A 13205-nucleotide genomic window follows, 5' to 3' on the forward strand; every position below is an offset into this window, starting at 1 on the left:
TGATGACTGAATTCGTCATTGCCGTTACAAAATGAATTACACGCTTATGACTGGGTACATTTGCCAATTTACGTGCCTACTGGTTTTGCTTGCCTTTTTATGTTTTTTATGTTTGCCTGTTTTTATGTTTCTTTTATTGTACTGCCTGTATGTAGAGTATAAGCTGTGCTGTTCTTTTCCAACATCGCATAGCGAGACTTTAAAAATTACCTAATCAACTTCCGATTTAAATAGGCAGAATTTGACTGAGAAAATTATTCTCGTACATTCGTTCGCAACGTTGGAGGCTGCAAGGAGACACATTAGTGAACACGCCACTATGTCAAAGCAGTGAAATAATTATTGACTTGTATAATTTAATTGAAATAAATTAAATGCCATAAATTAAACTCAGTTTTATTCTAATTTTATTTTGCCATTAACGTAAAGTACTGCCGTCGCCGTCGACATAAACTATTTGTTTTTTGTTATATCGTTACTGTGGCCGCTCTTTGTCAGGCATCCCTCTGGTGTGTACACATATGCGTTTAATGTGAAATTGCCAAGCGATTATATAAAACAAAACTTCGAGACAATTTTCAAGCGCCTTCCAGCCACAAGTTTGAGCAGCATCAATATGAATACTCATCAAAAAGGTAAAAATACCACCACCCAAGGTAATGATAGTGACGAAGAAATGGACGGAGATACTACAGCGGTAAATATAGGAGAGTGTACCGCAGCCCAGCAAGCATTGGGTGGTACCGGCGAAACACTGGCTTCGTTAGTAGCAAGTATTGCATAGCTTCGAGACTGTGTGCGAGAGCTTCGTAACGAAACAAGCCGTAGCCAAGTGGAACTGCAGCAACTGCGAGAACGGATTGAAACAGATACCAATACTACCGCGCCCACTAGTTTAGCACCAATCTTGGGTGCACCTGCTCCATCATCACAAACAGCGCCACCACCAGCACAACTACAACCATCGTCAGCAGCAAATGCAATGCTACTAATGGAAGGACATGCCACCAAACTGTACCCGCTACCTATGTTCGATGGAAACCCGGAGGATTGGCCGAATTCGTGGACTGGCGAATTTCGTGGACTACACTGCTGAATTTTCATACAATAATAGGCAGAATCTCATGCGCCTTCAGAAAGCGCTCCAAGGCAATGCAAAGCGCGCAGTGACATCAATGCTGATCTACACAGACGACGTACCAAAAATAATAAAAGAATTGGAGTTCAATTTCGGCCGACAAGATTTACTCATACGATCCCAACTGCAGAAGGTGCAACAGTTTCCCATTGTACATGACAATCGCCTCGACCAAGTACTTGAATTTGCAAACCGTGTGCGAAACGTCTCAGCGTATTTGAAATCAGCCAAGTGTGAACACCACCTCTTGAACCCCACTTTACTGGACCAGCTGATAACAAAACTTCCAGCATCAAAGCAATTCGAGTGGAGTAAGTATGCTTCTAACATTTCTCCATTCACAACTGTGGTTACCTTTTCAGACTGGCTAAGCGATCTTGCGAAAGTTATAACAATTATGCCTGGAGTCAACGAGAGCTCTCTGCGTTCCAGCCAGCAAATATTGCACCGCCGCGCTAGAGTACGAATGCTAATCGTCGGCATGGTCTAAGTGGGGGTTCAGTTCGCCGAGTTTTGCGTACAAGTGAAGAACAACCAAAATGTCTATGTTGCAGCCAAACTCACTTATTAACCGATTACCGTAAATTTCAATCAATGGAGATAGACGCCAGATGGTCACTTGTCAAGCAGGAGTGGTCATGCTTCGGATGTTTGGTGAAAGGTCACAGTCTATTGAATTGTCGTCGCCGTAAGCCATGTGCGCTAAACAATTGCAAGCGTATGCATCACCAATTGTTACATAAGGAAATTGCATCACAGTCCACATTGCTGGCCGATCGAGAACGCCTTTTAAATTTTCGCGAAGAGCAGGTAGCTAATCTCTTTAAAGTTGTTCCCGTTGTTTTGGCAGAACCCTTAGGTAAGATCACCACGTATGCCATGATCGGCGAAGGGTCGTCGGTTACGCTCCTGGAAGACGATGTCGCCGCACAGTTAGGGCTTCGGGGGCATGTCACGCCTCTCACCCTACAGTGGTACGGTGATAGCCAAACAACGGAAAACTCTACACGAGTATCATGTGAAATTGAAACTGTCATCAAGGGTCCCAATTTGCCGACGCAGTCATTAAACAAAGAACAATTTGATCATTTAAAGAATTTGCCAGTACAGAGTTATAATGACGTCAAACCTGTTTTGCTACTCGGTCTTGATAATGCTCACTTGTATTTGCCAGGAAAAATCGTCGAAGCTGGAGGTGAGCAACAAATAGCAGCAGCGACAAAGTTAGGCTGGGTAGTATACGGGCCACACAGTCACGAAAGTATCGCCATGCCTCGGGTGCTAAATATACGTAGAGGTGAATCTTGCAAAGGTCTAAACAAATTGCTGGAGGAGTATTTTTCGATCGAAAGTTTTGGAGTACGAAATGCAGAAGTCGTCTTAGAGTCTGATGCGAATCAACGCGCCCGTAAAATACTCACGGAAACTACAAAGGATCTCGGTCAGCGGTATGAGGTAGGGTTGCTTTGGCGACAGGATTCTATGGTACTTCCGTCGAGCTATGCCATGGCGAAGCAACGTCTACTAAACGTAGAGACGCGTATTCAGAAAGACCCTATTTATGCCAAAAAATACAGAATGGAAATAGCCAAGTACATTGACCGGGGATACGCAAAATTGCTAACGCCAGAACAGGCTGCCTATGTACGACCAACGACATGGTACCTACCGCACTTTGGGGTTGTCAACCCTTCGAAGCCAGAAAAACTACGCATCGTGTTCGATGCAGCCGCCATTTCTAACTCATGTTCTTTAAATTCCTCTTTACTTAAAGGTCCTGAACAAGCACAGCCATTAATAGCCATTATCCACAAATTTCGTCAAGGTATCGTAGCAGTAGCCGGGGATATTGAAGAGATGTTTTCACAGGTGAGAATCAGGGAGGCAAATCAAGATTCACAAAGGTTTTTGTGGAGAGACGGTAAATCAGATAAGCCGATCCAAACGTACTTAATGTCCTCGATGATATTCGGAGCAATCTGTTCGCCGTGTTGCGCTGAGCACATAAAAAATGTTAACGCCCGTAAGTATGAACCCATAATGCCCAGGGGTAGTCATGCTGTGATTGCCAGTACGTACGTTGACGACTTGATAGTAAGTTTTAATAGCGCCGACGAAGCACTGATAATAACTGGCGAGGCCATCAAGATAAATGCTGCTGCCGGATTCAAGCTAAGAAATTTTTTATGTAACAACAAAGATGTACAAAATGAACTGAACGGTAAAAATGTAGTAACCAATTCGCAAATTGTCACGATGGATCACCAAACAACAACGGAAAAGGTCCTTGGTATGTATTGGAATACTACGAATGATGCGCTCGAGTTTCATTTTCAGTTCCACAAGATTGCCCGTGGTGTTTTGAACGGCTTACGCATGCCAACTAAGCGAGAGTTATTGGGTATATCCATGTCAATTTATGACCCATTTCGTCTTTTAGCAAATGTCACTATATATTTGAAAATATTAATGCAGTCATTATGGCGCTTACAGGTGAAATGGGACGAAACGGTACCACACGACTTGGCAGAACAATGGAAATTGTGGTGGAGTAGTTTTCAGTCCGTAAAAGATTTTTCGGTGCCACGTTGTTATTCGACGATTTTATCGGTTGCTGACGATATACAATTGCATGTTTTTGTTGACGCAAGCGAACCTGCATATGCTGCCGTTGCCTATCTACGAATTAGAAAGATGAGTAAAATCGATGTAACTTTAATATGTGCCAAGTCTAGATGTACACCGTTTAAGGGTATGACAATACCGCGTTTGGAACTGCAAGCTGCTGTACAGGGCTGCCGTCTGAAGGAGTCGATGGAACGATGCCACGATTTCCACATACACAGCACACCATTTTGGAGCGACTCAAAAACTGTAATTTCTTGGATTCGCTCGATTAACAGAAACTTTAAACAATTCGTCGCATGTCGTATATTTGAGCATAACAACCGTGAACCAATGGCGGTGGATACCATCATCACTGAACGTAGCAGACGAAGCAACGAGAGCTCGTACAAAATTTGAATATATTTTATTGTCAAGGTGGTTGCAGGGACCATCGTTTCGAGCTCTGAAAATGGGAAAATGCGTACCAAAATCATCATGTTTACACCAACTAACTCCGTTCTTAGACGACGATGATTTGATAAAAGTTAACGGAAGAATCGACGCTGCATACTGCTTGCCGATTACTGCACGACGTCCAATAATTCTACCTTACAATCACTATATAACGCGTTTGATCGTCCAACAATATCACCGTAAGCTGCATCATCAAAACGATAACTTAACAATAAACGAGATGCGCCAAAGGTTCTGGGTACCTCGCATACGTACCTTGTTAAAGTCGGTAAAAAGAGAGTGCGCAGTTTGCATCGTCAACACAGCTAATCCTGTTGCCACTAATGGGTCAATTACCACAAGATCGCCTTAGGCCATATGTCAGGCCATTTTCATATACCAGGGTTGACTATTGTGGCCCATTTTTTGTTGCTATCGGTAGAAGACGAGAGAAACGGTGGGTCGCACTGTTCACATGCCTGACAACTCGAGCAGTTCACTTAGAAATTGCCACAGATTTATCAACTGACGCCTTTATCATCTGCTTTCGGAATTTCGTCAACCGTCGTGGAGTGCCAATTAAGATTCGAAGCGATAATGGCACCAATTTGGTAGGAGCGCAAAAGGAGCTTAACAAGGAAAACCGATTATTCGACTTTGACCTCATCGACCAAGAGATGTGCAACCGAAATATCCAGTGGGTCTTCAACTGTCCTGCGAATCCATCAGCAGGAAGTTGCTGGGAGCGCCTCGTACAATGTGTCAAACGATTGTTACAGCGAGTATTAAAAGAGGAAGCCCCGCGCTTAGAAACCTTCAACAGCGTTTTAATAGAGACCGAAAACATTATTAACAGCCGCCCACTGACAGAACTGCCTGTATCGCCGCAAGACGAAGAGCCTTTGACTCCGAACCACTTTTTACTGGGTTGTCTTAACTCCACTCAGACGCCGGCTATAAATGAAGAAAAAGTATGCCTAAGGAAACAATGGCGTATATCGTAAAACCTCAAAGACCGACTATGGAAAAGATGGACACATGAATATTTGCCTCAACTCCTCCAACGATCAAAATGGAGAGAAAAGGCAACGCCTTTGAAACCTGGACAGCTGGTGATTATCTGCGATCCTGCAAGACCTCGAAATCAATGGGAACGAGGCCTAGTGACCGAGGTGTTTACCACAAAAGATGGCCAGGTTAGGACTGCCAAAGTTCGCACACCATCCGGGACAATACGTAGACCAGCCAGTAATTTAGCCGCTTTACTGATTAGTGAATCCTCCTGCGGATCCACCGGGGGGTGGGATGTCGTTACAAAATGACTTACACACGTATGACTGGGTACATTTGCCAATTTACGTGCCTACTGGGTTTACCTGCCTTTTTATGTTTTTTATGTTTCTTTTATTGTACTGCCTGTATGTATAGTATAAGCTGTGCTGTTCTTTTCCAACATCACATAGCGGGACTTTAAAAATTACCTAATCAACTTCCGATTTAAATAGGCAGAATTTGACTGAGAAAATTATTCTCGCAACGTTGGAGGCTGCAAGCAGACACATTAGTGAACACGCCACTATGTCAAAGCAGTGAAATAATTATTGACTTGTATAATTTAATTGAAATAAATTAAATGCCATAAATTAAACTCAGTTTTGTTCTAATTTTATTTTGCCATTAATGTAAAGTACTGCCGTCGCCGTCGACAGTCATCTTGTCTCTAATAAATTGTTGAATGCTTGGTTGTGATACATCTATATATATATACGGAACATTAGGGGTACTAACAGGCTCCATTGCCACCGCACAAAGTTTTCCATTGTGAACACCCGCGGCTCCGTTATCATAATCTCCCAAATCTGTTTGATATTCTCCAGCATACAAGGTTGTTTGAAATAATGGCTCGGTTATTGGTATACCCCTAAGATGTTTCCTACACTGCTTTATTTCCACGATCGTACGTTTGAGAGAAGGAGAACGAGACCTTGATCCAATTTCTGTGACACCCCATGCACTAACTTCCAAACGTGTGCCCGGTGTTAATTCAGCATCGCAAAGTTGTATTTTATGCACTACAGGTTTCTCTACAAAACGTTCAACCACTTCAACTACAGCAATATTTATAGATTTTTTATATGGATTATAATTAGGATGTACATGGCTTTTCCTCACCCTGTGTACTTCCCCTTCCTCTGCTAGATGTGTTATACCAGCTTTAACGGAGAGAAACTTAATAGGAATGCAATGAACGCACTGTGCCACTGTAACCACCGAAAAATCGCTGACTATGGAACCAGCACATTCGTACACGCCCCCCATTTTGATATGAGACCACATAAATATTGCCACGGTATGTGGGCTTTGTCTTATATCGATTTCTTCGCCATTTAAAATGCGAAAGTCCGCATTCGTGTAGCTTGAAAAGCACATAACCAGGACGAACACCAGCGCTAAATTATTTCGTAGACACATTTTTGTTTAATACTTCTTCTACCACTTTTTTTAAGTATGCAATTAGATAAATTTTGTGGGCGCTATTTATACCTAATTGAGTTGTGTAAATAAAATATAAGATTTCCGGAATTTAAATATCAAACAAACATCTCAATTTAAGTTAAAGCTACACAAGGCCAATTTTGTTATACTCAGCGTGATTTGCCCACAGAGTGTATTAACTTTAACGGGCATAAACGAATCCAGATAAATATAGACTTCCATATATCAAAATGCTGAGGATGAAAAAAGGAATTGATTTAGCCATGTCCGTCGATCCGTCCGTCCATCTGTCGATGCATACGATAACTTGAGTAAATATTGAGAGCAAAATATTACAATTTGGTATATGGGTTCCTTGGCGCTTATCTCCAATCGCTATTAAAAATGAGGGAAATTGGATGGTAACCACGCCCACTTTTTACATATAACATAAAACCTGATTATTTAGTAAATAGAATATTAAAGTTTGACGTGTGGACTCATATTAAAACCCTGGATTATATTTGAAAATGGGAGTGGCACCGCCCACTTGTGATAACATCTATTTAACAAGTATTATTAATCATAAATCAAAAACCATTAAATCTTTTATAACAAAATTCGATAGTTGCCTTTGCTGTAAAGAATGCTTCGAAGAAAAATTAAAGAAATTGGTGAGGGACCACGCCTATTTTTATATAAAAGACTTTTAAAAGGTCATAGACGAATAAAATAAGCTATATCTTTGCAAAAAAAGAGCTTTATATAAATGGTGTTTCATTTTCCAAGTGAAATTATAACAAGAAAAAGGAAAAAATTTTAATTTCTGATAATGGGCGTGGCACGACCAAACAATTTTCTATGTTTCGGGAGCCGTACTTCGAAGAAAAATTAAAGGATCGTAGTACGTTAAGGTACACATATTTTCCTTATAGCAGGAAATATTTCTAGGAAAAATGGGCGGGATCGGTTAAAAACCACGCCTACTTTTATATAAAAGATGTTTAGAAGGGTCGTGTACCACAATAATAAGCTGTATCTTAGCGAAAAATAGTTTTGTATCACTGATATTTCACTTATCAAGTTTTATTGTAAGAGGAAATCAGGCGACATTTTTAATAGGCGGTGCCACGCTGAACAAACAGATTTTGCTCTATCTGTTTATTTATACGTGGGCGAATCGCATGTATTCTAGCGAAATGAAATGACGCATTTTGCTATATTTCAGAACAAAATTTCTTTGCAATTGTTTGCTTATTTATACGTGGACGAATCCCAAGTAAGGGCCATTACGAACCGAAAATCAAAAGTGGTCAGACTTTATTTCTACCACTTGGGATTGATGGTCAAATATGTTTATGAGGTGGGAATTAAATAGTTTATTCTTTCCCCTCATTCTGGACTGAGGAACATGCTTTCAAAGAAAGGCTTCATCGATTTTGCAAATTTGGATGTTTTACTAACAAAATATAACGCCCTTTATTCATATTTTTCCGCTGTTAAACCCAGATCTATATTTTTTCTTTTGTTATTGATATAAGAGAAAAGTTTCAAAGTTTACAAACGGCGACGGTAACTAGGGTTTCTGGATTTCACTTCTGCATCAGCTAGCTTCTCGGGAGCTGAGTATTGAACTCGAAATGTCCAACATTCATACTTTATACTACTGTATTTTTTTGCTTTTAATAAAATTTTGTCTACACTTTTAGTTAGCATTGAAAAAACTTCGGAAAACGTAGTGTTATAAATTGATCTTGCCCTTATCTTTATTATTTTCCTAGTAAGCAAACGTCGACTTGAAATTAAACAAGTAAGGAAGGTTAAGTTCGGGTGTAACCGAACATTACATACTCAGTTGAGAGCTATGGTGACAACATAAGGGAAAATAACCATGTAGGAAAATGAACCGAGGGAAACCCTGGAATGTGTTTGTATGACATGTGTATCAAATGAAAGGCATTAAAGAGTATTTTATGAGGGAGTGGGCCATAGTTCTATAGGTGGACGCCATTTAGGGATATAGCCATAAAGGTGGATCAGGGTTGACCCTAGAATGCGTTTGTACGATATGGGTATCAAATGAAAGGTATTAATGAGTATTTTAAAAGGGCGTGGACCTAAGTTCTATAGATGGACGCCTTTTCGAGATATCGCCGTAAAGATGGACCAGGGGTGACTCTAGAATGCGTTTGCACAATATGGGCATCAAACGAAAGGTGTTAATGAGTATTTTAAAAGGGAGTGGGCCTTAGTTCTATAGGTGGACGCCGTTTCGAGATATCGTCATAAAGGTGGCCCAGGGGTGACTCTAGAATGCGTTTGTACGATATGGGTACCAAATGAAAGGTGTTAATGAGTATTTTAAAAGGGAGTAATCCTTAGTTCCATATGTGGACGCCGTTTCGAGATATCGCCATAAAGGTGGACCAGGGGTGACCCTAGAATTTGTTTGTACAATATGGGCATCAAACGAATGGTGTTAATGAGTATTTTAAAAGGGAGTGGGCCTTAGTTCTATAGGTGGTCGCCTTTTCGAAATATCTCCATAAATGTGGACCAGGGGTGACTCTAGAATGCGTTTGTACGATATGGATATCAAATTAAAGGTATTAATGAGTATTTTAAAAGGGAGTAATCCTTAGTTCCATAGGTGGACGCCGTTTCGAGATATCGCCATAAAGGTGGACCAGGGGTGACCCTAGAATTTGTTTGTACGATATGGGTATCAAAAGAAAGGTGTTAATGAGTATTTTAAAAGGGAGTAATCCTTAGTTCCATAGGTGGACGCCGTTTCGAGATATCGCCATAAAGGTGGACCAGGGGTGACCCTAGAATTTGTTTGTACAATATGGGTATCAAAAGAAAGGTGTTAATGAGTATTTTAAAAGGGTGTGGGGCTTAGTTCTATAGGTGGACACCTTTTCGGAATATCGCCACAAAGGTGGACCAGGGGTGACTCTAGAATGTGTTTGTACGATATGGGTATCAAATTAAAGCTATTAATGAGGGTTTTAAAAGGGAGTGGTGGTTGTAGTATAGGTGGTCGCATTTTCGAGATATCGCCATAAAGGTGGAGCAGGGGTGACCCTAGAATTTGTTTGTACAAAATGGGCATCAAAAGAAAGGTGATAATGAGTATTTTAAAAGGGAGTATTCCTTAGTTCCATAGGTGGACGCCGTTTCGAGATATCGCCATAAAGGTGGAGCAGGGGTGACCCTAGAATTTGTTTGTACAATATGGGTATCAAAAGAAAGGTGTTAATGAGTATTTTAAAAGGGTGTGGGGCTTAGTTCTATAGGTGGACGCCTTTTCGAGATATCGCCATAAAAGTGGACCAGGGGTGACTCTAGAATGAGTTTGTACGATTTGGGTATCAAATTAAAGGTATTAATGAGAGTTTTAAAAGGGAGTGGTGGTAGTTGTATATGTGAAGGCGTTTTCCAGATATCGACCAAAATGTGGACTAGGGTGACCCAGAACATTATCGGTTGGATACCGCTAATTTATTTATATATGTAATACCTGGCAAGATTTTAAGGGTGTTTTATTTCGCCCTGCAGAACTTTTTCATTTTCTTCTACTTAATATGGTAGGTGTCACAACCATTTTATAAAGTTTTTTCTAAAGTTATATTTCGCGTCAATAAAACAATCCAATTACCTTACCATGTTTCATCCCTTTTTTCGTATTTGGTATAGAATTATGGCATTTTTTTCATTTTTCGCAATTTTCGATATCGAAAAAGTGGGCGTGGTCATAGTCGGATTTCGTTCATTTTTCATACCAAAGTAAAGTGGGTTCAGATAAGTACGTGAACTGAGTTTAGTAAAGATATATCGATTTTTGCTCAAGTTATCGTGTTAACGGCCATGCGGAAGGACAGACGGACGACTGTGTATAAAAACTGGGCGTGGCATCAACCGATTTCGCCCATTTTCACAGAAAACAGTTAGCGCCGTAAAATCTATGCCCCTACCAAATTTCACAAGGATTGGTAAATTTTTGTTCGACTTATGGCATTAAAAGTATCCTAGACAAATTAAATGAAAAAGGGCGGAGCCACGCCCATTTTTAAATTTTCTTTTATTTTTGTATTTTGTTGCACCATATCATTACTGGAGTTGAATCTTGACATAATTTACTTATATACTGTAAAGATATTAAATTTTTTGTTAAAATTTAACTTTAAAAAAATTTTTTTTTTCAAAGTGGGCGTGGTCCTTCTCCGATTTTGCTAATTTTTATTAAGCGTACATGCAGTAATAAGAGTAACGTTCCTGCCAAATTTCATCATGATATCTTCAACGACTGCCAAATTACAGCTTGCAAAAGTTTTAAATTACCTTCTTTAAAAAGTGGGCGGTGCCACGCCCATTGTACAAAATTTTACTAATTTTCTATTTTGCGTCATAAGTTCAACTCATCTACCAAGTTTCGTCGCTTTATCGGTCTTTTGTAATGAATTATCGCACTTTTTCGGTTTTTCGAAATTTTCTATATCGAAAAAGTGGGCGTGGTTATAGTCCGATATCGTTCATTTTAAATAGCGATCTGAGATGAGTGCTCAGGAACCTACATACCAAATTTCATCAAGATACCTCAAAATTTACTCAAGTTATCGTGTTAACGGACGGACGGACGGACATGGCTCAATCAAATTTTTTTTCGATCCTGATTATTTTGATATATGGAAGTCTATATCTATCTCGATTCCTTTATATATGTACAACCAACCGTTATCCAATCAAACTTAATATACTCTGTGAGCTCTGCTCAACTGAGTATAAAAAGCTTGCAGATATTAAACGGGTCTGTTTACTGAAATTGTTCCGGTAAGTTCGGGTAACATTTTTTATTGGTATCTAAAATTTGTCAAGTCCATTACCTCTCTTCCATTAGTTGCTCCACATATTGGACTATAACTTTATTTCTGTTTAGCCAACGAACAAAACTTTTATGTTGTCAGAAAGAGGGCATTCAGCGCTTTCAGCAGTGTATAAAACGTTAATTTATTCTTGGAGATGTTAGAAAAATCTTACAAAATATGACGAAAATTTAAATTGTTGTATCTCTTTTTTAATTTATATATACAAAGGATTATTTATTTGTTTACTTGGATGTCTTATATACAGCAGACACTTTAGAATATAATACTACTAATGTAAATTAAGTATTACTTAAAAAATAAGTTTTTAATTTGAACTGTATAACCGATTTGGTATACGTTAAATCTAAAACCAGAAAATTTGAGAAATAGTTGTAAGCAGACATATTTCTATTCAAGAGAGCGTTAGCGCCATAGACTGTTCTGTTAACTCCAACACGAAAAACAACAAAATTCCGTAAATTTCTGCAGGGCACATTAAAGTTAAATAGATGAAGTAAGGAAGGAAAAAAATATTTTTTGCTAAGTTATAGCTTATTATTCTAGTCTGCGTCCCTTTTAAACTTGTTTTATATCTAAGTTGCTGTGGTCTTTAACCGATCCCGTCCATTTTTGCGCTAAATATTTTCTGCTATAAGGAAAATATGCGTACACAATTTCATTACAATATCTTAATTTTTCTTCGAGTTATGGCTCCCGAAACATAGAAAATTGCTTATCCATAAAAGGGGCGATGCCACGCCCATTTTTTAAATTTGTAGTTTTTCCTATTTATTGTTATAAATCCACTTGGGAAATGAAATATCATTGATATAAAGCTCTTTTTTGCAAAGATATAGCTTATTTTATTCGTCCAAGACCCTTTTAAAAATCTTTTATATAAAAGTGGGCGTCATCCTTAACCGATTTCTTTAATTTTTCTTCAAAGCATTCCCTATAGTAAAGGCAACCTCCCTGCCGAATTTTGTTACGATAGGACATCGTGTTAACGAACAGACGGACGGATGGACAAGGCTCAATCAAATTTTTTTTGATACTGTTGATTTTGATATATGGAAGTCTATATCTATCTCGATTCCTTTATACCTGTACAACCAACCGTTATCCAATCAAAGTTAATATACGCTGTCTGCAAAGCACGCTGAGTACAATAAGCATGACAGGTTTTGCCAGCGAGGTGAAATTTGTCAAAAGTTTCACGGAAAGCCCATCAACATCAGTCTGAGATATTCTTTGACATTCTTTAAACCTTCGATGACATCCACTTCAGATAATACCAAAGATCCATAATCAATAGAAGAACCCGGTTTATCGTTGTGGCTAACACGTAAAGCATCTAGGTCGTTTGCATTCAAGTCCTCTTCTGATACAAAATTCGAAGAAAAGAAGTTGGCAAATAGATTGGCAGCCTCACTGATTGGTGAAGCTGAGACATTGTTATAGCACATGGTTTTGGGAATACTCGATACATTTTTTTTTAGAACTTTTTAGGATTATTCTTAATGCTTTTCTCAAAGTTATTAATATAATTGTCATATAAAAGTTTATTCAAATCATTAAATTTTTTGTTGTAATAAACATGCAACTCAAAAAAGTTGACTCTTTTTGTGACTTTATAGCTCTTGAAAAACTTATTTCTAAAATTT

General features: G+C 39.0%; 1 protein-coding gene and 1 long non-coding RNA gene across 2 annotated transcripts; one reads left to right on the forward strand and one right to left on the reverse strand.

Annotated features, from left to right (window-relative positions):
* The first annotated feature begins 305 nt into the window (after positions 1-305).
* LOC137243362 (uncharacterized) lies at positions 306-5827 on the forward strand. Its single transcript, XM_067771077.1, has 2 exons — positions 306-1449; positions 1501-5827. The coding sequence occupies exon 2, from the start codon at positions 1733-1735 to the stop codon at positions 4160-4162; it is 2430 nt and encodes an 809-aa protein (XP_067627178.1). The 5' UTR covers positions 306-1449; positions 1501-1732; the 3' UTR covers positions 4163-5827.
* A 14-nt stretch (positions 5828-5841) lies between these two features.
* LOC137243363 (uncharacterized) lies at positions 5842-6811 on the reverse strand. Its single transcript, XR_010950511.1, has 2 exons — positions 6371-6811; positions 5842-6306 (listed from the first exon to the last, which is right to left on the reverse strand). It is a non-coding gene; the product is annotated as an uncharacterized lncRNA (long non-coding RNA).
* Between the last annotated feature and the right edge of the window lie 6394 nt (positions 6812-13205).

The sequence above is a fragment of the Eurosta solidaginis genome, chromosome 3, assembly GCF_040869045.1.
Source record: "Eurosta solidaginis isolate ZX-2024a chromosome 3, ASM4086904v1, whole genome shotgun sequence".
Lineage (NCBI taxonomy): Eukaryota > Metazoa > Arthropoda > Insecta > Diptera > Tephritidae > Eurosta > Eurosta solidaginis.